General features: G+C 52.2%; 1 protein-coding gene across 2 annotated transcripts; it reads right to left on the reverse strand.

The window, feature by feature from the left end:
• Nucleotides 1-501: 501 nt before the first annotated feature.
• GDAP1L1 (ganglioside induced differentiation associated protein 1 like 1) lies at nucleotides 502-27,714 on the reverse strand. Of its 2 annotated transcripts, XR_006386133.1 has the most exons (7): nucleotides 27,470-27,714; nucleotides 18,831-19,023; nucleotides 17,606-17,779; nucleotides 12,718-12,815; nucleotides 11,833-11,947; nucleotides 1,287-1,968; nucleotides 502-1,188 (listed from the first exon to the last, which is right to left on the reverse strand). XR_006386133.1 is itself a non-coding variant. In XM_044263001.1 (6 exons), exons 1-6 carry the CDS (start codon nucleotides 27,647-27,649, stop codon nucleotides 1,625-1,627), a joined length of 1,104 nt encoding a protein of 367 aa, XP_044118936.1. In that variant the 5' UTR covers nucleotides 27,650-27,714; the 3' UTR covers nucleotides 502-1,624. The 2 variants fall into 2 exon arrangements, 1 of the variants encoding a protein (XP_044118936.1); XM_044263001.1 differs by having other exon boundaries at nucleotides 502-1,968.
• Between the last annotated feature and the right edge of the window lie 24 nt (nucleotides 27,715-27,738).

Here is a 27,738-nt window from a genome sequence, read left to right on the forward strand (position 1 = left end):
AGCCCACGGGGGGAACAGCGCCAGATGGTGATTCTGCTGTCATGTTCTGGGCTTGCCCTATCTGGGCCCTGGCTATTTTTTTTTCTTTCCATCTTGATGAACAAAACAAAACAAAACAAAGGCAAATTATTATACATTTTTGCAAAAATCGATAAACTGTGCTTTATGTTCTACAAGTTATATCCTTGGTTTAATGTTCTTTAGACATCTTAGCCCATTTTTCCCTCTGAGGGACCGTGGGGCATGTGCCCTGGGTGTACCACAGGGAGGACCACATCTAGGTTAACATGAGCAGATGGCTGTGAGCATGCTTTATAAACTGGGAAGCCCTGTGTCCAAGTGAGGTGGGTGTAGGCCAAGGTCAGAGCATTGCAAAGTCCATCCAGAAGCCATCCCCACAACCAGCAACCTGAGCTCTGGACTCAACTCTGAGTCTGAACCTCGTGTCTCTGCATCTCCGGCCCCAGACTCTGGAAATGAGAGATGGATGGAAAACACATGTTTAGAAATGAAAAGCAAATGCTCCTCCTGAATGCTTTATTGGGGGCTTTCAGTGGTTTCTAAGCATGAGCGGCAGTGACACCCAGACCCTCTCCCAACATGCAAAAGGCACAGGAAAGTGAGACACGACCGGGGAGGGCAGCAGGGATGCAGGCACCTCCCCTTCTCCACGTGGTGTGTTGGAGCACGGGGGAGGCCCACAAGAGATGGGGAAGGTGAGCATTAAACGAGGTGGCTTTGGCATAGGCAGAGAGAGACGGACCCTAGTCCATCCACCTCCAGACTCACCCCTGCACTCAGGCCAGGACTGACCTTCTGAAGAAGGTCAAACAGGGCCCTCGCTGAAAGGCCACCTCCCATGGTGGGAAATGTCAACCCCAGGTGGGAAAAGGATGACGGATGGTCGCTGCCTCCAGGGACTTCTGGTAAGTGTCAAAGCAAACTCACTGGCCAAATCAGGAGGGGAACGAGAGGGTGTGCTCATGGGGTCGGTCCCAGGCGTGCCCTGGTGGTTGGCTGCCACTGCCTTGGCTGGAGCCAGTGCTGTCTCCGTCCATGTACAGGAGAAGAGCGGAGCCCCTTCGGGTCTTCAGGGGCCTCCCCGGGGTCTGCGGTCTCCAGCCCCACCCGGAGGCACCGCTTAGACAAGTCAGTGTTGATGTTGGCTTTGTCCTGTGGAAGAATTCCCTGGGCAAGAGGGAAGGGGAGGCGAGGGGTCAGGCCCTCCGAGCCCCAAGCACCTCCCAGAATCTGGGCCCTGGTGGACAAAACAGCCTGGGACTCACCTCAGATCCTAACCAGTCCCCACAGTTCCATCTTGAGACCTTGAATTAAAAGAAAAGGCATTCGTGTTTTGTTTCTGTTCTCTCTCCCTCCCTCTCTCTCTCTCTCTCTTTCTCTCTCACACTCACTCTTTCTCTCCTTTAGTAGAGCCGTGGCCTCAACTCACGGCATTGGCAACGTCTACTTCTAAACTACGGAATGTTTTCACATGGACGATAGAATTATTCCAAACGGGGCGGGGAGTGGCTGTCCGAGTGTTCATGAGACAGTGTCTGACTGAGAGCTTGCCGGGAGTCACACAGTACAGAGACACCGACAGGCACCAAGCCCGGGCCTGGCTCTAGATGTATTTTTTCTTGAGGTACCAGTAGGCAAAGTAGCCCATCCCCCCCAGAGAGCCCATGAGGAAGGACGCCCCAAAGAAAGATGGGGGTTTCCGCTTGACCAGCCGGAACGCATTGGGGATGACAGCCGACAGCAGGGTGGTGTGGATGTCGCCGAGGACTTTCCGGAAGGCCAGGCGCTTCTGGACCCTCTCGAAGAAGGACTGCAGGTTGGGCCGGCTGCCGTCTTCCCAGTACTTCTTGGACAGTCCCAGGAACTTGAGGCGGTGCAGGGTGGCTCCCAGGAGGACGTCGGCGAGGGTGAAGGCACAGCCGCAGAGCCAAGGCTCACACTTCTGCCCTGGAGAGGAAGGGAGAGGAGATGGGGGTGGGGGGACTCACTTCTCCGCCGCGGACACCGCCGGCCTCCGCCGGCTCCCACAGCCGCCGGGCCGCCCGCTCCTACTGCTTGAATCACTTCGGCCCAAGGCTTATATTACCTCTGTTAGGACTTCTTCTTTAAATCAACTGACTTTGAAGTGCAAATACACGTGTCTAACGTCCAGCCTCCCGTGCCTAACTGCCCGCTCGTTCAGCAGCCTCCGCTCGGAAATCCACCGTGCACTTCAAACCCGGTATGTCCAAAACCGAGTGCCTGATTGTCACCCCTAAACCCACCACCACGCTCATCCCCACGTCAGCGACCACGTGCCCACCCTGTCAGTTGCTTGGGCCGAAGCCCCATGTCACGGCGAGTCCTCTTCCTTTCATCCTCCACATGGAGTGTGTCTGCAATTCCTGTCAGCTTCTCTTCCAAACACAGCCAGAGTGTGAGGTCACCTCTGCGGTTACCAGCCCGGTCCAAACAACCATCCTCTCTCACTGGAATTTTCAGAATGTCCCCTTGATGATCTCCCATCTCTGCCCTTGACTTCCTTGAGTCGGCTCTCAACACAGCAGCCGGAGGGACTGGAAATGCGCATGGGCTTGCCTGGGTGGGGGGGCGCCCAGGGAGCAGGGAATGATTCGTGAAAAGTCAAGATTAGAGAAGTAGATGGAGACACACTGGGAAAAATCTTAGAAGTTCCACAAAGGAGTATGGACATGACATGGTCAGTGGGGAAGAACTGCAGGGTTTTGAACCAAGACATGATGTAGGAGACCAAAGGAGCTCCATGTCCACCTCTGGGCCTTTGCGCCTGCTCGGTCTCATGACTGGAATGCACCCCCTGCTGCCCACTTCCTGTGAGGTCTGCTCTCCTGGGAGGCTGGCTTCTGCATATTTGAGCCGGTGTTCCTTTCAACCAAGAGATGTCACACAGCCTGATGTCTCAAAGCCTGAGCCCCTCCATCCCTCTCACTCTGCGGCTTCTTGTTCATTCATTTATTCATTCACCCAACACATGTTTATCTAGTATGTGCTGGGCATGAAGACCTGACAGGACAAGACAGACAGAGTGTCCTCAGAGGCTTGTGCTTTCACAGGACAGGGAGGTAAAATGCAAGGAAAGCTCTAATCCAGAGTTTGTTCTTGATACGTAACCTTCAAGTTGCCTTTGGATCTCCAAGGGAGATGGTGAATCAGCAGTTAGAGGTACAAGTTAGTTAGTACAAGCAGTTAGAGGTACTAGTTCAAGTGTGCATCATCAGCATGGAGTTGGGAGGACATTAGCAAGGGTCTCAGATTAGCAAGATCTGAGAATAGGACCAGGGACTGAGCTTTGCGGCTTCGAGAGTCAGATGTTGGGCAACAAGAAGAAACCAGCAGAGGAGCATGAGAAGGAGCACCCATGAGGTAAGAGATGAACCACGAGAGGGTGTGATCCTGGAAGCCAAGATAAGAAAGTGTTCCAAGGAGAAGCAGGGAGGTATTCGAATGCTGCAGAAAGGTCAAGTAGGAACCAGAGAACTACGGTGGCATTAGGTGACTGGTGACCTTGACAAGAGCAGTGGGAGTGGATGCTGATGCTGAACTCCTGATTGGAGGGAGTCCAAGAGAGAAAGGAAGGAGAGGAACTGGAGACCTTGAGCGAGGATCCCTCTGTCAAGGAGTTTGCTGTGATGGGAAGGGCACGCCAATAATGCGAGACAGGTCAAGGGTGTCTTTGCAAGCGGGGAGGGAAAACCCAGCATGCTGACGGGGATGACCCCGCAGAGAAGGGGAAATGATGCTACCGAGGACAGTGGAGAGAATTACCACCACAAGTGCTTGAGCAGATGGACGTCTAGTACACAAGGGCAGGGGATGCTGGTTCAAGGACAGCTCAGGCTCTGTAATTCGAGGGAGTGTACGGCACTCTATCTGGAATGGAAGACAGCCACCCCGGAGAGAACAAGTCGTGCCAATTCGACTTTGTTTGTGAGAAACATTCCAATTTCAGAGATGTTACAATGTGCTGTAACAAAAAAAAACCCTGGTAAAATGTGTGCATAGGACGGATGGGTACAGCACAGATGCTGGTGGGGGCGGGGCGCTGTGGGGTTCGAGCACTTCGGTGTCCTCAGTGAGTGAGGGGAGGGCTGGGGACAGCGGGTGGAAGGTTGAGGAGGAAGGAGAAGGTATTAAGCAGTCACCTGGAAAGGGGACCAGGATGGGATTTGGGGGGACCCTCGGGCAGCGGGAGAGCCATCTAAGCCTCATGGTCATGAATTCAAAGTGAGACCAGCCGGCACATGGGTGTCTCTCCAGCCACACTTGGGTCCACGGGCGCAGGAACTACTAGGCAGAGAGCGGATGTAACCACTTAAGGTTTTGTGAAATGTGATAAAGCCAGAGGCGGGCAAGGAAGCCAACGGTGTAGGCAAAAGAGGGCTCTTCCTGGTTGGGGGTGGGGGGGGGTTACTGCCAGCTCCGGAGCGAGGTGAGGTCAGGATGGGGGTGAGGGGCTGTGAAAAAAGGCAGGATTGGGGCCCATGGTCCCCAGCGACAAACTAGAGAAGACAGATTTGAGAATAGGACCAAGGACTGAGCCCCGGGCAGGACAAGGTTTAGGTGATGGACAAGGAGAAACCAGCAGAGGTGCAGGGGCGGGAACAGTCTGTGCGGTGGGAGAGGCACCGGAATGTGAGGTGTCATCTCCCCACTCCTCACAACAACCCTGTCTGGTAGGTGCTATTATTATCCCCACATTACACATGAGGACACTGAAGCACAGAGAGGTTAAGTAACTCGGCCAAAGCCACGCAGGTAGGACGTGTCCAAGCAGAGCCTGGATTTGAGCCCAGGTTCCAGAGTCTGTGCTTAACCACTACAGAACACGGCCCCGTCCCCACGCAGAGGCGCTTGCACACAGGCACGGATCGCCACAGACGCTCGGGCCCCTTTCGGGAAGCGCGTTTTCTGGAGGGTGTGCGTGCAGGTCTGTGTGTGTCCGCCTCATGTACGCTGTGTCTGTTTGCCCCTGTGTGCGCCTGCTCAAGTCCATGCAGCAACTGTGTTTACACACGTGGCTGTCCGCACGTGGGTACTGCGTCCGTGTGGTGTGGAACCCCAGATGCATTAAGTGCAGTGATGCCCACGTCCACTGGGCTGTTTGGCTGCAGACAGACGTTCCCAAGCTTGTATGCATATGTCGTTGTCTGAGTGTGTCCACGCCTATGTGTCTGTCTGTGGGCAGATGCCGAGAGCCACAACCACCACGTACGCGGACATGTGTCGCTGCCTGGCGGGTCGCCCTTCCCTTTGCCCCTCTCCTCCAGCTCTGTGTATATAGGAAAACAGTAACACTTATCTTAACACTTTCATCACTGTTTATAATTCTGTTTTTACTTTGAAAAGCCCCCAGCCCTGGACAAACGCTATCTTTTGCCTCCCCTGAGTCTGCCCGCTGAGTGTGCTGGAGACACTTACACGGACCAGTTAGGCTTCAAGTTCATGAGTACAAAGCCCAAGAGGGCACTCAGCCACGCCCGGGCGTCTGTGAGTCCCAGCGTAGGCTGGCTTCCCCGCGGCCTGCAGACACAGCCACACAGCTTTTGCCTCTCCTCACACCGGGCCCCTAGGCCTCACTCAGACTGGGACACCACCACGTGCGGCATTCAGAAAACAGGAGCTCTCAGGCAGAAAAGACTTCACTCTGGCCATGAACCCTGCAAAGCCAGGCACACACACCCTGCCTTCGGCCACCTCCTCTCAAGGTCGGGCCCTCTGCCGTTCTCTGCACCATCCAAGGCTGCACGTCTCCCCTTTGCCTTCTAGATCCGTCCTCCTCCCTTCTCCACGCTGCTCTGTGCCCCAGGAGGACAACTGGACAGATTCCCACCCCAGTGGGGCTCCATCCAGCCCTCGGGCTCCAGTCGGGTCCGGCCGTTGGGGAGCAGAGGCAGGAGGTAGGAGGGTGGGTGGGAGTCCTCTCTGCGGGTGGCCACGGGCTCCTGTCTGGCTGCCCTCCCTCCACACAGCCTCTTTGTCCCGGCTCCTGCAACGGCTCCCACCCCTCACAACCTCAGACCCAGGCCACCCCGTCTTTCCTTGTGCTCTCCCTGCGTCCTGCCCACACATTTGTGAATGGTCCCTTGATGAAGTCCTCTTTAACCTACCCCATTTGAAGGTGCCCTGTTTCCCTCCGGGCCCCGGCTGGTAGGATGCCCCTCGCGTCCTCTCCCGGACTCCAGGACTCAGCCTGAAAACACGCTTGTATCTACCCTCTTCACCCCACATCCGTCCTCGGGCAACACTCCATCTCTCTACTCCCTTCCACAGCTAAACGTCTCACAAGAGGGGCCTACACCTGCTGTCTTCCTCCCTCACCAGCCCTCCACCCCCACATTCCAGTGAAACTGCCCTCGGCAAGGTCACCGCCAGCCGTGAGACAACGTCCAGGGGACGCTTTTCTATCCTGGCTTCTCTGACTCCCAGCAGCATTTGACACTGTTGTCTCCCTAAAGCACAATCCTTTCTAAATCTCATGGACACAAGGGTCCTCCTGCTGCCCCGGGGACTCTCTGTCGGCTTTGCTGGCTCCTCCGCCTCTACCGCCCCCCCTACATGGGGGGACCTCAGGGCAGGGAGGCAGTTTCAAAATGCCCTCACGAGCCACTCAGTACATCTCTGATGGAGCCCGATCTCCCTCCCCATGAATACGGACTGTATTTTGTCCCTTGCTTCCAGTGAACAGAATGTGGCGGAAGTGACAGTGGCCTCCAGCAGCAGGTTCTGGAAGTCACTGTGGCCGCCTCTCTCACTCTCCGCCGCACTGGTTCCAGGAAGAGCCGGCAGCCATGTTGTGAGGACACTCAAGCGGCGCCACTGAGAAGCGCAGGTCGTGAGCAACTGGGGCCTCCCGCCAACAGCCAGCAGGGGCCGGAGACGTCCAGTCACCAACGGTGTGAACGAGCCGTCTTGGTTGTGGATTCTCCAGCTCAAACGACTGCAGCTCCAGCCGACAGCTTGAGCACAGCCCGCATCATGCAGCCCTAAATTAGAAGCACCCAGCACCCCCCCCTCCAGAAGTCGTGAGCCACAGAAGATGTGTGATGTAATCAATGTGCATTTTGTTGCAGCTTCAGCCGCTAATTCATGGGCAATTTGCTGTGCAGCAAGAGGACACATCAGGCCTGACTCTGTTTTGCCCCCCCCTTGATGAATCACCCAGTTCTGTGGCTTTAAATACCACACAGAGATGCTGGAGACTCACACATCTCTCTCCAAAGTCTGACTTCTTCTTTACAAGGCAGACTAGAATACCTAGCGGCTTATATGACACCCCCTCTTGGGTGTCTGAAAGGTCTTTTGAACACACTGAGTCCCAAATCAAACACTCGCACCTGCCCCCCATCCACATCAAGAAATGGCACCACCCGATAACTCAGACCAAAACCCAGTAGGCATCTTGGATTCCATTCCCCTACTCTTCCCTCCTCATAAGACCACTCTGCAAGTACCAATCCATTCTGTCTCCAAAACGCCTCTCAAGTCCCTCCATGCCTCCCCATCTTCCCTGCCACCTCCTCGGCCCAAATCAGCATCATCCCTCCTGGGCTGCTGTGACAGCCTCCACTCTGTCTCCCTTGAAATCCATTCTCACTGCAACCAAAGTGCTCCTAAGATCAGAACATCTCACCCTGGGTGGACCCAATGCCTCCCATTCTTGTGTGCTTGTGGCTTTGCTGCTTCTGCCAGCAGGTGGTGAATGTCAACCATCACCCCTTTAACCCAGACTTGCTTTAGCTAATGGGACTCGAGTAAACTCCACACAAATAGAAGCTTTAAAGGTGTTTGCCTGCTGAGTCTTTGCTCCCTTGCTGTTCTCAGAGACCCTGTAGCCACCACCATATGAATGAGCATGGGTTAGCCTGCTGGATGATGACCAACATGTGGCCCACTGGCCAGGCTGATGGAGAGCCAGCTGCTGGACATGCCAGCAAGGTCTACCAGCTGGCTACAGATACCTGAGTGATGCCACCACCAGCATGTGGGACAGAGAGAAGCTCCCAGCTGAGCCCAGCCCAAACTGCCAAACCACAAATCATGAACAGATAAAAGGTTCTTTTAAGTGACTCAGAATTAGAGTTTATTTGTTATACGGCAAAAGCTAACTGATGCAATCCCCTTCTCACAACCCTCCAAGGAGTTCCCATTGGATGGATTGTACATAAAACAGAATCTAAATTCTAAATATAGACTAAATTTAAACTCTTAATAAAATATAAATACGGGAAGAATGAAACTCGACCATTCTCTTACACTATACACAAAGATAAACTCCAAATGGATAAAAGACCTCAACGTGAGACAGGAATCCATCAGAATCCTAGAGGAGAACATAGGATTTAAGATAAATCTTAAATACAGGTCCATGAGCTTGCATCTCTCTGGCTCTGTCCAACCTCACTTATGCCACTTTTGCCATTACTGACCACACAGTAGCCAGTTACCAAAGAGTTCCCAGCTATCCCCTCATCATGGTGTCCCCTCAGCCTAGGACACACCTGTCCTGGTTCTTCACTAGGCTGGCCCTTCCATATCCTTCAGGTCTCATTTGAAACATCACTTCTTCAGAGAAGCTTTATCAAATTTGCCAGACTCTTTTTACTATCAGTCTTAACCCTTATCACTGTTTCTAATTCTGTTTTTACTGATGGGATTATTTGACTAATGTCTTTCTTCTCTACCAGACTATAAACTACATGAGATCAAGAACAATGTCTTGTTTTTACTTACTTTTATCCTCAGGACCTGCACACAATCAGTGTCCAAGAAATATTTTAATAAATGAATGAAGAAGAATGGTAATGGTTATTATTTTGAAAGTGCTACTTCTAGAACATTCTACCTTTAGCCAGGTACTGTGGAGAGTGACCAACACCCATTATCTTTATGAACCCTTGCAACCTAGAATCTAACCTCACAAGTTAGAGTCTATTATTATCCACATTTTGTAGATGAGCTCACCGAAGTGAAGTGAATTCTACAAGGTCACAGAACTAGGAGGTAGCTGACCAAGAATCCATGTCCATGTCATCTGGCTCCATTCTAGAGGTCTTAACTGTGACATTGTAACACTTCCCAACGCTGGGTTCTGCCTCAGAAGGGGACAAGTGCAGGGTATAAGCACTACTCCCAGGAAAGTTTCGGGGTGCCCCAGTGGGTGGATGAGACCATGTGGGCCCAGCCACCTCCCCAGACCTCTGCTGCCTCCCACAGCCATGGAGGGACACAAGGATCTCCATCTGGAACAATCCCAGTCATCTTGCCACGGGACACTACAATGCTGCCTCCTCTTGGAAGAGCTCAAGACCAAAACAGAGCCTGAGGTCAGGAGGCTCCCTATCTACAGATCACATGAGGAATGAGCATTCACAGCTGTTCTCCAGGACCTTCAACTCTGCCCTCCATCTAGGTCACACTCTGTGTCTCCCTTGATCGTATCAGCAGCTAATATGTGTGGACATTTCCATACCGTGTGCCAGGCCATGTGCTTATTCCCTTACTCTCACTTTCTCACTGAGCCTCACAACAGCCCTGTGAAGTGGCTTTCACTTTATCACCCCTTTACAGAACGGAAGCAGCAGCAGAGCTAGCACTTAAAAACTGAAGACTCTGGGAGCCAGGGTTTGAATCTAGCCTTCACCATTTCTATCTGTGTGACCTTGGGAAGGTTACTGAACCTCTCTGTGCCTTAGTTTCCTCATCTGTTTAAATAGGATTACTCATATTACTTACGTCCTAGAGTTGCTAGGGGCATTAAATGCATTAAACTATGTGAAACACTTAGCACAGTGCCTGGCCCACGGGAAGTGTTGTTAAAAGATATGCTGTCTGGGCTGAATTGTGTCCTTCCAAAATTCGTATGTTGAAGACCTAATCTCTAGTATCTCAAATGTGACTATATTTTGACAAAGGGCCTTTAAAGAGGTAAGTAAGTTAAAATGAGGTCATCAGGGTGGGCCCTAACTAATCTGGTGTCCTTATACGGAGAGGACATTTTGCCACACAGACACCAGGAGCATGCACTCAGAGCAAAGCGTGCATGGAGACACAGCAAGAATGCAGCCTCGTGAGCCCAAGAGAGATCTTGAAAGAACCAAACCTGCCAACACTTTGATCTTTGACTCCAGACTCCAGAACTGTGAGAAGATAAATCTCTGTGGGTTAAGACATCTAGTCTGTGGTATTTTGTCAGGGCAGCTGAGCAAATTAATCCATAAATACATAAGATGTGCCTGATAATGAAGGTCAACCAATGAGAAAATGGCTGAGCTGGGACTCTGACCCCAGAGGCAACCTTGGAAACACCACGCCTTCTGGCCTCTGAGCATTCTTCTGCAACGGCTCTCCTGGGCACCTTCTCTGACAGAAAGGAGAAAGTTCCTGCTTGAGGTGTATACTATTTTTATTACTAAGCCTTGCCATGTTTTTTTTCTAGGGCCCTGGCTTTGGAGCTCATGACAATGTTCTATTCAGGCCTTTAGGTATTTATGCATACCTTATGCTTGCCTCAGTTGTGAGATGCTGGAACAGCACTGCACCTGTCAGGGGCAAACCTGCCCTTGCCCCAACCATGCCATTTACGAGCCACATGACCTTGAGCAAGTCCCTGTATCTCTCTGAGCCTCAGTTTTCTCAAACAGAGAATGTGCATGCCTTTAGCTGTCATATGTTTAAACTAGCATGTTCCAGGCAGTGGGCAAAGTACTTTGACTTTTTATAAGAGTCCAACAGATGGCATTAAGTTGTATTATTACCATCTCATTCTACAGGTGAAGAAACTGAGGATCCAATAGGGGAAGCAACTTATCCAAGTCACACAGTATAGACAGCGAAGCTGGAACTCTAACTCAAACCCCTGTCTGACTCGAAAACCATCTTTTTTTTTTTTTTTAAGATTTTAAGTAATCTCTACACCCCAGTTTGGGGCTTGAACTCCCAACCCCAAGATCAAGAGTTGCATGCTCTACCAACTGAGCCAGCCTGGGGCTCCTAAACCCATCTTTTCAAACACTGTGCTCCATGGCTTTCCCATACATACAGATGGTGTGTGTGTGTGTGTGTGTGTGTGTGTGTGAGTGTGTGTGATGCTGTGAGTGTAGAAGTGCCTATCATGTAGGCTCTGTAAATTAGCATAACTGAGGAGACAAGACCGACCACCTAAAACAGAGCAAGATGAGAAGACCCAGAATCAAACTCAAAGAGGACTGGTGGCAAAGACAGCACATAAAAGGAAAAAGGAGCAGAGTGGCATGGAGAGGATACTCCCAGCTAGAAGAGCTGCAGGAGCAAAGGTGTGGAGATGGGAATGAAGCTGGCATGCTCAGGGTCAGAGAGCCGCTCAAGGACAGAAAGAGTCAAGGTCAGAGAGAGTCATAATGCATCCCTGAGTAGGGGAAAGGTGAGATGGTATGGTGGGTCCTGGTCATCACTGTCACCGCCGTCATCATCCGCACCAACCTCAATTAAACACCTACTGTGTGCTAAGCGCTGACCCAATACCTACATGTATTATTTCATGCAACGTCTCAACACCTTTCTGGAGTAGGTCTTATTATTATTCCTAGTTTACAGATGAGAAAATGAGGTCCAATGAGGTGAAGTACCTGACCCATGGTCACTTAACTAGTAAGTGGTCAAGCTACAACTTATATCTAGTCTGTCTGCCTCCATGATCCATGACCCTAACCACCTGGGAGGTCCTCTGAGATCTTTGGGATAAAGGGGCTGGAAGTGGGCAGGGGTGGGTGGACTGGATGGGCTCCACCACCAACCTACCCCAGAGCTGGCACCCACCCTCGTTCTCCAGCTTCCTCTTCTCCAGCTCCGCCTCGATCTGGTCCAGCACCATGGCCAGCTCCCCGAGGATCTTCTTCAGGTAGCTCACATCATCGTGCTCCAGGATCTTGGCCTGGGAACAGGACAGGCAGGAACCAGAGGACTTGAGCTGGCTTCCAAGGGGCTTGGATAACCAAGGCTGGAAGGAGCTTGACCCAAACCTCCTTCAGCAAACCCAGCCTCCAAATATCCCTCCCAGCATAGAGAGGGCTCCACTGTTACAAAGCCCACTCATCTGGTGCCCACAGCACTCCCGTGAGCTTGGCTATCCTGGCCAGACCTGGCACTATCATACGCCAACTGCTCTGAGGATCTGCTTATAGCTGCTCATTGCTGCCTCTTCTCCAGAGTTACTCTCAGCCAACAAGAGCTGCTTGGAAATACTCCAGAGGGTCTCTCATCCCTCATGTCCCCACCAGGCAATCTGTAACCAATGACTGACAGACACAGGGCTATACCTATCTTGCCCCTTGCCTCCATGAGGATCGACTTTGTGGTGACACTTACGCTGCAGAACTCTCTGTGGGATCAGGTGAACTTGGCCTCTTACTGGGTTCTCCTTAGAACACTCCCTCAATGCCACTGTTACCCAAGAACCTCTGTCTAATGCTCGACTCTTAGGGGCACAACCTAAGATGTCATGAGACCAAGATCTAGTGGGACAGTGGTTTGCCCAAGGTCAAAAAACCAGTAAGTAACAGAGGAGACAGGATTGGAAAAGTGAGCAGTGTCTTCATTTTAGGTCATCAGCTGATCCTCTGTATAAAACCAGCTTCTCCCATTGGAACTGTTTCATGGGAAAGGTGATGGGGAAGGGAACTGGGCAGGCCTGGAAGCACTCACCATGAGCTTCTTCTGTTTGGAAAGGTAGGGCTCAGAGAGCTGGGGCTCCTCTTCATGGTCCAACTTCATGAGGTCTGTGGTGGCATTGGCTAAATGTCCTGGGGAGAGAATAAGGAAGGCCTCATCTTTCTGATACCCATGACCACTCCCACCCCCTCTTCCACAAGTTTGCGGGTATGGTCCCACTCAAGCATTGGTCTGGGAAGTAACAATATCAACAACCAACACCTAGTAGGTGCAACAGGCTGCAACGTAGGGTTGGATGACATGCCATCCTGTTCTAGGCTCAGGCTAGTGGGAAAGACAGACACATAGAGAAATCTCTGATGCAGCAATGATCAATCTGTGATGGAGAGAGAACGCTGTGGGACACAAAGGGCCACCTGCTTGGGCCACAAGGCATCAAGAAACCTCAATGAGGAGGAGACTACTCGGGGATGGGAGTTTGCCAGAAACGGAGAGGTTATAAACCTGGACAAAGTCATACTTCAGTGCATGTCTCCCCCTACCCTTTCCTGTGGTAACAGGTAAAGGCAACAGAAAAAGAAAAGGAAAGGGTTCAGAGAGGCTAAATGATATCCCACACTAGCAAAGGATAAGCAGGTTTCAGGCCTGGGTCCATCTGATTCTTAGTCTGGTGCTCACTCACTGTAGCTCACAAGGAAAAACTTGCTTAATTCAAGAAAAACTGTAAGAGACTTTTGCTGTCTTGAAACTTCCCATTCTGGTGAGGCAATTTTTGTGAGGATTTAGGAACACCCTAACCCATATTTCCTGGGAAAACTGGCCTTTTAAAGATGCTAAAAAGAGAAGGGTGATGGAACAGTGGGTCCATGATGGAGCTCAAGGCAGCACCTTGAGAATCATTCTTAATGAGAGAAAAGAGGTATCCATAATCTAACTTAGAAAATCTAACTGTAAACTGTGGGAGTTTTAAGAGGAGGTTAAAATATCATGCAGGATAAGATCCTGGGGTCTGTTCCATGATTTCTCCAGAATTCTTGGCCAGGAAGTCTGGGATGTGGTGAGTCAGGTAGATGGTGGTGCCCCAATCCTACTCTCCCCTTTCCCTGTGTCCCAACTCCACTTAGAGATCCCTTAGGCTCCTTGAACTCATCATGGCCCACCTGACGTCATCGTCCCTGCTCCACGTGCTCCTCACCTGCACTCTCCACTGCCTGCAGCACCCTTCCCCACACTGAGCCAAGCCAGATGACTGCAGGAGTGCCCTCAATTCCTCCTTCACCTGCTCCCTGAACCAAATCAGTCCCAGGTCCTTCTGATTCCTCCTTCTTATTCTTCTCATACTCAACTTCTTCCTTTCAATCCTCCACCTCCCTTAATTCAAATCCCCTCATTGATCTCGCTCTGGATGATTCTGACCCAGCCCGAGGCACCGGCCCTCTCTCCTTCTGTGCCTTTTTCCCCACTCAGAGGTCTTCCTCAAACACATACTTGATCATGCCACTCCCTGCTTAAAACCCATCCTTGGCTTCCCACCGACCTCAGATAACATCCAAGCTCTTCTTTTATCTTAAAAAAAAAACAAAAAACAAAAAACAAACAAAAAAAATCACAGCAAGATCCTCCCTTCTTACCAACTCCATCTTTCACTGAGTTGCCCCACCAGTCCCTGTGCCTAGGTGGTAATATTTCAGCCACTCCAAATGCTTGGCATTCCCTGAATGTTCCAGACCATCCCAAACCTCTGGGTCTCTGCTCACACTACTTCTGCCTCCTGGAATATCTTTCTCCTGTATTCCTGAAAATCCCCTTCCAAATCTAGTTCAAGATCACCTCCTCCATGAAGTCTGTCCTGATCCTCTAGGAGGTCTGACCACTCAATGCCTTTGTCCTCTGGTGTACACTGTACAGATTTCTGACAGAAAATGCAAATATAGTAATCAGAGCTGCCCCTACACAAACCCATTCACATTGCAATCTATGTGAAAAGTGACCCCGGACTTGTGCAGTGCACAACCTGTCCTGCCATACGTGGAGATTTTGATGTACTTATCTCTGGATATATATGTCTCCCACCATTACTTGAGTTTCTGGAGACCAGTGGCTATGTCAGATTTGTCTCTGTTTCCTTAAAACCCAGTGCAGGCCTGGCAGAGAACAAGAGCTTAGTGAGAGTTGAATGAATGAAAATATGAATGAATGAATAGAATGACCGAGTAAATGAGTAACCGCAGATGTTCAACTTCTGCCCTCTGATGTCTCACCATCTACCACCCCATCTCCTCGCCTGACACAAAACTCAGTAAACACACTCCTAGACCTTTCAGCTTTGGGGCTATATTAAGTGTCATTGATATTTTATGAACGTGAAGGTAAAGTATAGCATTTTCTCTCTTGCCAGTCACCCAGGGATGCACATGTTGCTCTCTTCAGACTCCAGGAGGGCAAACCAAGCCCAGAAAAGACCTTAGGCTGATTGGAGGGATCACTGCAGGATCCCTTCTGCATCATGTGAGATCCCCTTCCTTCCCCCAGTGGAGCTGGAACCCTCAGATCTCTCTCCTCAAAGGAGGAGCAGGTTGGGCCTTCTCTGGACCCCTCACTGCCTTCTAGGCTCCTTTAGGTAGCTCATGGACGAGTGAGGAAGGGTCTCCAGCCCCCAGAAGCATTTAGGAACTGCCTCCACCCAGTCCAGGCCACCATCATTGCTCACCTAGGTGACAGCAGGACCTCCTAACTGTCCCACCCATTCTCTCAGGGGAGGGAGTGCTGTAACATACACATCAGATCATGTTCATTTCCATCCATGTTCATTTCCATCCCGTTTTCCATCATGTTCATTTCCATCTCCACTGCTCCTTGGACAAGATTCCAGTTCTGTCAGACCTACTCCCCAGACTCGCACCATGGCCACTCATACTTCCCTGGGGCTACGCATCATCCACATGGAACTTCCTTCAGTTCCCCCAATACACCACACCCTCTCCTACCCCTGAAGCTGGAGGGATTCTCTCTCTCCTTCCCCTTCTACCCCCTGGTCATTCTTGGTGTTGCTTTATTTCAGAAGCCCCCCATGTCCCCAAGGCTGGGATGGGCACCTTCTCTTAACACTCTTTGGTTCGAGGGTTAACATTTTTTAAATCAGTTAGTGTTTGAGCATGTTATACATACATACTTATTTAAAAATGCAAACAATATTAAAAGAATGCACAGTGAAAAGTAAATCTCTCACCCTTCAATCTGTGGTCTCTTAGTTCTGCTCCCCAAAAGCCAATAGCTTCTTGTATATCCCTCCCGAAACCCTCTGTGTTTGCAAGCACCTGCGTGTCCATTTAACACCCTTTTAAATATATTAATGATAGCATGCTAGATGCAGTTTTTGCCCTTCATTCCTACTTACTAATATATCTTGGAGAGCATCCCATATGCTTATATTTTTAGATTTTATTTAAATTCAAGTTAGTTAACATATAGTGTATTATTAGTTGCAGCGGTAGAATTTAGTGATTCATCAGTTGCATGTAACACCCAGTGTCATAGGCTTATCTTTTTTTTTTTAAATAGCTGTGCTGAGGTCCATGTATGGGAAGACTTGAAGTGTTCCAGTGTAGAGAATGACTAGAATGTATTTGCCCAGTTTCCAACTCATGCACAACGGGGTTGTTTCCAGCTTCTTGCTATTACCATCTAGGCAGCAATGAAAATCCTTGTACGTGATTCTTGGTGCACACATCCAGGTGTAACTGTGGGATCATCTCTGAGCTGCGGGCCTTTCTGTGTTTGATCTAGATGCCAGGCTACCCTCCTGAGAGGCTGTGCAAATGTATTTAGTCCTGCACTGCAATTACACACTCACTTGTCATTCTGCTTCCCTGGGATGGAACCGTGACTGGGACAGTAGAAGCTGTGTCTGTCCCCATCCATCCTCAGCCCCCTGCCCAAGGCCTGTGTCATAGGAGACCTCATCAGTGTTGCTGACTGAATGGAGATAGGATGATACTGATAAATTCTGAGTCTTGTTCAAGGGTGCTCTAAAGGGACGAGATCAAGTTCCACAACCTGCCCCGTCCCACTTACAAACATCGGCTCTCTCCTTCAAGAGGGAGGAAGTGACCATTTTCTAGGCACCTAGTATCTACTTAGAATCACCACACTTCATCTGTGTATAGGACCCCCATGGTGTCTTCACAGAGCCTGGACCAAAGTCTGTAAACAGTGGTTGATGAGTAGTCTGATTTAATCTAACCCCTGTTTACTGGGTGCTGGAAACTAGAGGATGAGCCAGGCTATGGGCATGTCCAAGCTAGCAGTTAGGACAGGACACGTGATGCTTAAATCAGAAACCAGAGACCCCAAAGGGGGCCTTGCACATCTGGGCAGCCTTCCTTGGCGGCACCAACCCTGATGTCACTCAGTGCCCTGGATCACCAACCACAGTCCTGACCTCCCTGGGCCCCAGCTCCAGGTGTCTGGGGCTGGGACTCCACCATGACGGTGCCCCAGCTCCCCCCGGGGCAAGACAAGCCTCCGGGGGCCACAGAGCCCTGTAGCCTTTGCATGGGATGGCAGGACTAGAAGAGGGGCAGGAGAGGGGAAGGAAGATAGCCAGAGAGGGAGTTTCAGTTTGAAACTTTCAGTTTGAAAGGGAGCGAATGAGCTGGAAGGCCAGGGAGAGCAGCGGAGAGAAAGCGAGAGGAGGGAGGGCAGGCGCAGGGGGGGGAGTGGGGGGGTGAGGGGGAAGGAGGGAGGATGAGCCAGAGACACCCAGAGGGATTAACAGAGACAGAGAGAAAGAGGTGGAGAGAGAGGCAGAGAGGGATGAGGGAGATCAGCAGGAAAATGAGGAGGAAGGGGACTAGAGATGAGGAGGAGGACTCCCGTCGAAAGCACACGGGTGGGCCAGCGGGGGTAGCGCGGCACTCACTGCGGATCTCGGCCGTGGCATACTTGGGGATCATGGAGTCAGTGGTGAGCTCAGGGTGCAGGATGCAGCCGTGCGTGTAGGCGTCCATGGGCAACGCGTCCAGCAGCTCCCGGTACTGCATCACCCTCGCGTGCTGAGCGCTGCCCGCCTCAGGCATCAGGGCCACCACGTGCTCTGCAGGGCACGGCCAGGGCTGGGCTGGGGGTGGCGGTCCCGCCCTGCCCCCCTACCCTTCCCTACCTCCAATTTGGACAGGCCAGGCTCTAGGACCCCATCCCTACATGTCAGCCTCCTGAACCCTGATATGTCGAGGCCCACAGGGACCAGCCCTTTTCCCAGGCTCTTGAGACAAAGTGTCCCCCCGGCTGACAGGGGATCCTACTGGTCTACTCAGCCTGTCTCCTAGGGGCAGCTCCTCACCACTCCAGGCTTGTAGCCTGATGGGGGTGTTGGCCCAGCGTGACCAGGCTGGAGAAGCCAGAAATCTGGATGCTTAAAACGGAACTTTCTTTGATTTTTAATTGTCGGCAACCCATTCATATTCTTTCTACACAGTACCCATCTGAGCCCTGACCCCACTCGCCTGGATTTGCGCCTGGATCTGCCATGGGCAGTGGGCTTTTGAACCTGAAGAGGGTCGGAGGGAGGGAGGGAGGGAGGGAGGGAGACACAGGGTCCTGCAGGGCTCTGGGGTGTCTGGGCCACGCTCATATCGGCAATGTTCGAGGGTACCTGGGCCCGTGTCTATGGGGTACCTAGGGGGCCCACGGCCCTGACTATACTTATAGAGATTCAGGGGGCTAGGCCCTGCCCATGTGCTGGTGGTGTTGGAAGGTCTGGGCCCCATCTGTGGTGACTAGGAGGGCCTGGGTCCTGCGGGGGGGCTCTGAGGACCTGTGGCCGTGCCTCTGACGCCAGAGCTCCTGGGGAAGGAGGCTGCAGCCCCAGTGCTCCTAGGGGCATGTCTGGACTAGCTAGCCCTTTCCCTGGAGTGCCGGGGAGAGGGTTTGTGGCATCCTAAGGACCGTGGCCATGCCTGTAGCTCTGTGATTTCTGGGGAGCATCTGAGCCCTGTCTGCAGCCCCATTGTTCCTTGCACGGGAGACTGGGCCATGTCCGCACCCCGGGGGGCTTCCTCAGCCTCCCCAAGGTTCTGGGAGCCCGTCTGAGCCTGTGGGGTCCCCGAGGTCTGTGGCTGAGCCCCTGGTGGAAATGGCAGCCGTACCTCCTGTGAAGGTCCGCTCCACGTAGTCGATGATCTGCTCATAGTCGCTGATGATATTGTCCCGGTGGATGACGACGGGCACCTCCTCCCCCAGGTTGAGCCGCATGAACCAGGGCTCCTTGTGCTCGCTCTGCGGCAGGCTCACGTCCCGCTCCTCACACGCCAGGCCCTTCTCGGCAATCACCAGCCGCACCTGCAGGCGCCAGGGTCAGAGCGGGGCAGGCGGGCAGGCGTGGGGGACACTCTGCCCGGGGGGCGGGGCATGTGGGAGATGTGGGAGGGAGGTCAGAGGTCACACACAGGAGGTGACATGGTTGCTTCCAGTTCATTCTTGGGCTCCTGGAAGGGGTGGGGGCTGAAATCTCTCATGGGCCTGGAGCCTCTTGGTGGGAGGAACACAGCCCTACCCTACTCTGGGGCAAAGGCACAGTGCTCCCTGGTGGTGATGGGCCTGGGTTTCACAGCTGGACATACCTGGGATATGATTCCTGGCTCTGCTGTGTGTGTTTGGGCAGATTTCTTAAACTTTCTGAGCCTCAGTTTCTTTATTTGCAGAAGGGAAGTAGTGTTAATAGTACCACCCCAGTGTCCGGGACATGGGTGGTACTCAATTCATGATTTCTTATCTGATTAGACACTCAGCCTGGCCTCCAGGGGTAGATCTGGCCAGGAAATTCACAGAAACTCTTATCAATATAATCAATTATCAATAACTAAATTTCTCAAATTATTTGGGAAACAAAACAAGGTGCAAACTAATTTGCTGGGGCACCTGGGTGCCTCAGTGAGTTAAAGCCTCTGCCTTCGGCTCAGGTCATGATCCCAGAGTCCTGGGATCCAGCCCCACATCTGGCTCTCTGCTCAGCAGGGAGTCTGCTTCCCCCTCTCTCTGCCTGCCTCTCTGCCTATTTGTGATCTCTGTCAAATAAATAAATAAAATCTTTAAAAAATAATAATAATTTGTCAACATCAGTTGGGTCTTTCATTGCCCCACACAGTTTCCCATCTGGACTTTGGATACTCACAATAGCCTTGCAGAGTGGGGGTAGAACAGGAACTATCCCCCATGTTTTTCTTGATGAGAAAACTAAAGCCTAGAGAGGGCAAGTAACTTACCCAGAGCCACACAGCAAGGTAGCAACAGACCTGAAACTCCCAGCCCAGTGTTCTCTGCCCTGCGGGCACCTTCAGGGAGTCCTGGGCCTATCCCTCCTTAGTTTTCCGCTGTGTCTCTAAGGGGTCCCAGACAAACATTTGAGCTGGTAGAACCTAATGGACAGCCTTGAAGCTGGGCTCTGCTCCTGACCCAGCCCAACTTTTCTGAGCTGGGAGGCAATTAGAGATCACCCGGTCCAACTGTCCCTTGCCTATGGATTGAGCTTCAGAAAGAAGTCAACTTGTCCAAGGTCTCCCAGCATAAAGATGGCTCCACTCCTCTCCATTAATGGCTCCAGTTCAGGGGGAAGGAAAGGCATCTCTGAGGCCAGGAAGAGCGGCTCTCCTGGGGTGTCAATGTCCCCATGCACCTGGTAGCTACTGGGACTGGGCATTCCCAGCTTCCCTCCCGGGTGCCAGGAGTTAAACACTCAGGGGGAGGCAGCATGGTATCACCGTCAGACCGTGGGCTGGGGGCCAGACCATCCATTCAAATCCAAGATCTAGCACCTACTTGCTGGGTGACTTGGCTTTACATCCGTGTGCCTCAGTTTCCTCACCTGTCCAGTGAGAGTCCCACTGGTGATGCCCGGAGAGGGCTGCTGTGGGGGTGAGATGCTGTAGTCCCTGTGGAACAGGGCCTGACACACCGTAGGCATAACATGTTTTAGCCACTTGTACGAGACCAGGTTTTGGAAGCAGACAGATCTGGACTTAAAGCCTGGCTCTGCTGCTTGTTTGCTTTGTGATCTTGGACAAGTCACTTGACTTCTCTGGCCTTAGGTTCTATGAAATGAGGGATGTAATCCACTGTTTCAAGAGTGGCATGAGTTAGGACAGGATGACACGGGTAGAGACCCAGCGCAGGAGGTTAATACAGGGGTTCTACCTGCATTAGCTTGCTCTCTCTCTCTCTCTCACACACACACACACACGCACACACGGACACACAGACTACCTCACACCCATCGCTGATGTGCTAGAGCAGTCCCTCCTGCCCCCACCCTCAGAGCCAACATGGACACCCCTTTCCTCGTGGGGAGGGAGAGGCAATGAGCCCCTGAGCCCCAACCCTTATTCACAGATTCATTTGCACCAGTAGCCAAAACCAGGCCCTGCGGATGGGGCCGGGAGGTCCTCGCGTTGGCTCTGCCCCAGCAATGTGATGTGACCTGAGAGCCATCGCTGTCCCTTTCTCAGCCTCCTTTCAGTCATTGGTAGAACGAGGGCTGAACTCGGAGTTCAAGGCACGCCCCGCAGCCCTGCTGCAAGCTGACACTCCATTCAGACCACACGGGAGACAGTGGGAGGGAACTGCTGGTTCTGTCTAAGAGAGGGGGAGGAACTGTGCCAGAGTGAGCGCTGGGGGTGGCAACTGTTTGGCCTGGGGATGTGAGCGTATGAGAGCATGAGCCTGAACGGGAGTGGCAACTGCGTAAATAAGTGTGTGTGTGCATGAGCGTGGGTGTGTATGGAAGAGTGTGTGTGCATTTGTGTGCACAAGTGTGTGTGTGTATGGAAGAGTGTCTGAGTAACTGTTAAAGTATTGTGTGAGTGCATGTGCGTTAGTATGGGGATGAGTGTGTATAGGCACGTGTGTGTGTCCTCGCGAGTGTGTATAGGCGAGCATGCACGAGCAGGAGAGTATGTGCATGTGTGCATTTGAAGTCCTGGGTGGTGCCGGTGCCCTGGAGAAGCCCCGGAGCAGTCAAGGCCGGAGTTTGCCTGGAGCCGAACTGTCTACTCCCTTCCTCCTGCCCATCCTGGCACCCCCGACCCTGGGCGACCGGGCCCTGCCCAGCCATCCAGCCTCCGGCCAAGCTGGGACCACTGAATGGATGGAAACAGAAACCAAAACAGGCCTCTGCCCTTGGCGGGTCCAGACACTAGGCCTTGCCTCCTGGCAGGGCACCTGCCCCCAGGGACCACCCCCAGACCCTGCCCTGGGACTCTAGTGAGGGTGCCAGGCAGGGCTAGTGCCTGGGGAAGGGACTGTCTTTATGGGTGTAACAGTTTTGCTTGGAGCTGCCTCAGGGTCATGCCGGCAGGTGGCCAAGGAGACTTTCTCCTTTAGCTGAGCTGTAGACCAGAACCATGTGCCATCCTGCAGAGGAGGGGAGGTGGGAGAAAGCCAGGCCCAGGGGAAGGGCACGCAGTCACCAAGGCCATCTGCCATCTCTGCATCCTGGAGACTGGACCAGACTTAGGTGGTCACCACTCAGAGCGACCAAACATCAAGCACCCCCAGGCGGACTATCTTCCCCATGAGTGGAAAGAATTAGCTCCTAGTGCTTCACTGTCATAGCTGGGCACTGTCCCTCTTCAGCAAGGCCCCCCCCCTTTTTTTTTTAAAGATTTTATTTATTTATTTGACAGAGAGAGAGATCACAAGTAGGCAGAGAGGCAGGCAGAGAGAGAGAGAGAGGAGGAAGCAGGCTTCCCGCTGAGCAGAGAACCCGATTCGGGGCTTGATCCCAGGACCTGGGATCATGACCTGAGCCGAAGGCAGAGGCTTAACCCACTGAGCCACCCAGGCGCCCCAAGCAAGGCCCTTGTTTATGAGGCAACTGCAAAGTGCTGGGTTGGCATCTCTACCCAACCATTTAGTTGCTGTGTGACTTTGGAAAAGACACTTGGAGTCTCTGAACCTCAGGGTATTTCTCTCAAATACTTTTTTTTCTTTTTAATTAATCAATGTGAGGGAGTGGCCCACACAGAGATCTGAGGAAAGGAGTTGCCAGTGGAGGGAACAGCAGCACAAAAGGCCCGAGGCAGGGGCATGTCTGGCATATCTGAAACACAGCGAGGAGGCTAGTGTGGCTAGAACAGGGGGGGCAAGACGAGACGAGAGGAGGTCTCGCACAGGGCCTTGTAATCAAGACTCTCAGATTCAGGGGACCATGAATCCATCCAGGGCCTCCTTGAACTAGGATGGGAAAATTACATGTTTGTTTTCAGTACTTTCATACTGACAGTTAGCATTTTCTACAATTATGAGTGTAGGCGACAAGCATGGTAGCGTTAGCAGTGCCTGAAATATTGTCACCACAAGAAATCACTTTCATCACTCCCCATTGCTACAGCTACACTCATTGTGACTTTGACATTACAGGGCTCCATCCTGTAATATAATATAATGAATTTGTTTTAAAAGTATGTCAGTAGCTGAACTTCGACAGGCTTACCTTTCAGTAATGCTATGTATCTTACTTTATTCCATTAAAAGCATTATTGTGAGAAAGATCCACAGGGTGTCCCCCCTGCCCCACCCCGCGTTGATGAGGGGTCCATGACCCAGGCATGGTTAGGATCCTGCAGTAGAGCCTAAGGCCATTAGGAGGATTCTGGCTCTTTCCTGGCAGGACCTGGTGAGCACTGCAGGCTTCTGAGAAGCGCGGTGAGATCTACAGCTGTCACCTGTGAGTTTCTGGGGGGTGGGGGTGGGGTAAAGGGTCAAGTGCAGCATGGACAGGGCTGGGGACCAGTACCCAAGAGCTTGAAAGGCAAGGGCAGGGCGGGGGGTAGCGATCACCTTCCACCTCTTGCTTCCTCCTGCCATGTCTGAGAGAGGCCTCTGGAAGACCTGCTCAGTCTTGGGTGTTGTGACTGTCTTCTGACAGGACCCAGATCTGGGCTCTTATTCCTGGGGGCAGAAGGCTGGGCCAGGTTCTCCCCACAGGTACATCCAAGATGAGGGAAGACCCTGAGAGGGTGGGGTCAGGGAACCTTGAACAGGCTTGTTGCAGGAAGCCAAGGATGGCTCTCAGAGACTCACCTTGGTGATAAGAAGGACAGCTCTCATAAAGCACTTTCTCTGTGCCAGGCACTGCTCTAAGACATTTACATGGGCTACAAAAACCTAATGAAGTAGGTACTAGTATCGTGCTCCTTTTACAAAAGAGGAAATAGACACAGAGACAGCACTAAGTTGACCAAAGTCACAAAGCTGGTAAATAGTAATCTTGGTTTTTTAAAAAACACTGGCTGGTGTGAGGACAGAAGGATGATCTGGGGGCTAGGGACACACAAGGGACGGGGAAGTGCTTCCTGCCTGGGAAGGGAGGGATGCAGATTGTATCAAACATCTAGTCCATTTCAATGTTGAAAAGCTGAGGACCAAAGAGGGTCAGGACCTACCTGAGGTCACAAGTTAGTGGGTGGGAATGCCAACAACAAGAATGTCTGCATGTTTGCCCCTCCCAGTCTCACCCCTCTGCCCACCACTCCCACCCCCAGCCAAGGAGGAGGCTGGAGGCAGGAACAGCTTCAGAAACAAGCTAACTTCTATACTTCGCATTTTGAATGCCCTAGGAACCCTGCAGCCCTGGATGATCACTTAGGATGGTACCTGAGAGTCCACCGTTAGCATGTAATCTTTCAGGCTTTGTGCTAACTGTGTGGCCATGCATGGTATCATTCAATCCTCACAACCCTCTGAGATAGGTATCATTCCTCCTGCACAGAGGAGGAAGAGGAAACCTGAAGAAGTGAAGACATGTGCACGAAGTCACACGGTAGGAAGTGGCACAGTCAGGCTTTGATCTCCAGTCTGGCAAACGTAAGTCCGCTTACTGGGCACTTCCAATGAACCAGGTGCTGCTCTAGGTGATTTAATGGAAACCTTTGCTGAATCCTCACAATGGCCCTATCCTGGAGGTGCTGTTATTATTCTCAATTTACAGACATGAGGCTTGAGGCATGAGAGGCTAAGCAACATGCCCAGAATTACCCAGCTGGTAAGTGGCAGAGTTAAGACTGAACCCTGGGCAGTCTGGTCCCAGAGTCTGGGCTCTGGATCCCCTCACTGTCCTGCTGGCCTACAGCTCTGGGATAGTCCCCAGACATTCCACAAAGCCACCACCACCACTCCTGGGAGTAGGCTATTTTCTGCTGTTCATGAACCATTAAGGACAGACCTCTCAGATGCTCTACCAAGGGGAAATGCTCCCTGAATGCAGGTAGGACTTTTCAGGACTGAAAAGAAGGAAACTCACCTACTAAATTCCTACTATGTGCCAGACACTTAACATATCTCCATGTCCTCTTAACCCCCCAGGAATTTTGCAGGGTTGGATGCAAAAGTTTTTTTTGCCAGATAAGGATATTGGGGCACAGAGAGGTTAAGTGATTTGTTCAGGGTCACACAGCCAGTAAGCACTTATGATGAGAATGGAACCCAAGACCATCCGACTGCACAGCCCAGGCCCTTTCCACCAGGTTACACTGCCTCTGGAACCCACCATGGGCCCCCAGGCAAGGGGAAGGTCCTGAGGGGAGGCAGGATACCCAGGCTGGCCTGGTCTCAAATGAGGTTGCAGTGGGTAGTCCTATCCCTGACTAAGGGGCCATTTCAGCCCTGAGTGCAGACAGAATAGGATATATTCCACAGGGGGCAAAGGGAAGAGCAAGAAGCTCCCTTGGGGAATGGTGATGGGAGGTACCTTCCCTTTGCCCACTGTCCAGTCCCAGCCACTGAGGCCTGGCTCCTGAGGTTCTGAGTGGGAACGTATTCTGAAATCTGGAGGTAAGTGTGATTCATCTCCAAACTGCCAGCAACTTGCATAGAGCCTGGCATGTAGTAGGTGCTCAGCATGCACGTGTAGAATTTATAGATGAGGGGCGCCTGGGTGGCTCAGTGGGTTAAAGCCTCTGCTTTCGGTTCAGGTCATGATCCCAGGGTCTTGGGATCGAGCCCCACTTTGGGCTCTCTGCTCAGCAGGGAGCCTGCTTCCCTTCCTCTCTCCCTGCCTGCCTCTCTGCCTACTTGTGATCTCTGTTTATCAAATAAATAAATAAAATCTTAAAAAAAAAAGAATTTATAGATGAGTCCCAGAGTGGCCCTGGCTAACCGATCCCTCCTTCCCCTAGCACTTTAGTGATATCATAACACCTATAATTATCAGAGCCTTGACCCTGTGCCAGGCACTGCTATCAGCATTTTTGTGTGTCACCTCATTTCGCCCTCAAAATAACCCTCTGAGAAAGGTAATGCCATTAGCTCCATTCTACAGATTATAAAACCAAGGCTTTAGAGAGGCAAGGTGGTATGTCCAAAGCTTTACAGTGAATTATTGGGGAAGATGGCTGTTTCACTGGGGATTGCCTGGGCTCAGAGTCTATTCTCTAAACTGGAGCTAGTCAGAGAGTCAGTGGGACAGCTTCACCAGTATCACGTGCTGAATCTGCTGAATCAAAATATCTGGGGTGGGACCCAGCAGTCTGTTTCAACCAGGATCATGCAATCTAATGTATGCTCAAGTTTGGGCAGTGCCATGTAGCACACTAAGTTATACTGCCTCTTCAACAACCCTCTCAGCAGCTCTGAGAAGGGGTGGGAATCAGAAGTAGCTGTTACTATTATTATTGTTGTTGTTGTTGTTGTTGTTATTACTATCATCATCATTATTATTATTACTACTGTTACTACTACCATTATCATCATCTGATTTTCCAGATGATGAACTGTGCCTGGACCAAGACTCAACACAACTCCTTTGGTTCCAAGACCCTTTCTCATTATAGACTCTGTTTCTCTATCTGAAAAATGAGTGAAAGAAACAAAAGGATCTTCCAGGAAGAAGAGGAATCCCAGGGTCTGACAAAGGGCGCCACTTAGAGATTAACAATAGTTGCTGTTGGGCTCTGGCCATGGTGCTGAATTCGTGCCCCACTGACGGACAGCTGCCCAGGGTGGGAGATTGCGCCCCTAGAGGCGCCCCTGTCTTACAGGCGCAGTGTCTGACCCTCACCCCCCAGGAAGCGGGAACCCGGAAAACTCAGCACCAGGCTGGATTCCTAAACAGCCCGCCCTCCCCCCACCCCCACCGCCCCATCTCGTCTGGGTCTGAGAAGGGGCGGAGCGGCCGTCTGTGTCTTAAAGAGCAAAACACAGATTTTAGGGGCCAAACCGAGCTGGTCTAAGGAGATGGGTTAACTCCTTCCTTCTCGGCTCAAGGTAAGTGTGGATGCGGGAGCGGACTAGGGACAGACGTTCCAAACCCCAGCCAGAGGAAGGCTCCCAGCCAGGCAGGAGCTGTAACCTGGAGGGCCTGTAGTATCCAGGATAGCAGCTCGGAGGGAGGCCCACCAACGACTACTGGGGCTGGAGACTGGATCCCGGAAAGCGCTCCTCCTCCCTCCCCGCAGCAGCCGCCTCCTCCAACAGGCCGCCTTCCCAGCAGTGTCCATTCGCTTCCCCTTGCCTTTGTCTCTCTTCTCACCCCTCCAACAGACTGGGTCTTTCTGGGAGGGAAAGAGGCATAATGGATGTTCCCAGAATTGGGGACGATGCTCCTGGGGCCCAAGACAGGGCCAGCCATCTCCGGGAGAGCAACCCAGCATTCTCCACCCTCCCGACCCCGAAACACCTTCCACCCTCCAGCCTCTCGCCGGGGTCCTCAGACCCCTTCCTCCCTCCTGGATCCCCTCCCCCACGCCTCCTGGCCACCGGGTGCCTTCTGCTCCCCTGCTCCCTTGAGCTGTACCTTCTGTGAGCTGAAGGACTGGGTCCAGTGGTACAGAACCAGGCTCTCCTTGGGCCAATGGGCGGGGCTGGATGCCTCGGGCGCGTCGGGGTCCTCCACCGGCTTGGCCGCATCGCTCTCCAGCGCCGAGATGGGCCACCAGCTGCAGTTAGTGGGGGTCAGGTTGTTGGGGGTCGCCATGACAGCCCGGAATCAGAGGGAGGAAAGAAGGAGGCTCCGCGGCGGCGGCTCTCTCTCTCGCCCAGCATCACATGGCCTCGCGGAGCCTG

The sequence above is a fragment of the Neovison vison genome, chromosome 8, assembly GCF_020171115.1.
Source record: "Neovison vison isolate M4711 chromosome 8, ASM_NN_V1, whole genome shotgun sequence".
NCBI lineage: Eukaryota > Metazoa > Chordata > Mammalia > Carnivora > Mustelidae > Neogale > Neogale vison.

Bases quoted from the DNA above. Each gene is read 5' to 3' on its own strand.
- GDAP1L1 (XM_044263001.1), bottom strand. From the start codon at position 27,649: ATGGCGACCCCCAACAACCTGACCCCCACTAACTGCAGCTGGTGGCCC. The intron at 19,024-27,469 runs GTACAGCTCAAG...TGGCGCCTGCAG, and splicing joins AGTCCTTCAGCTCACAGAAG to GTGCGGCTGGTGATTGCCGA. The intron at 11,948-12,717 runs GTGAGTGCTTCC...TCCTGTTCCCAG, and splicing joins CCAAACAGAAGAAGCTCATG to GCCAAGATCCTGGAGCACGA.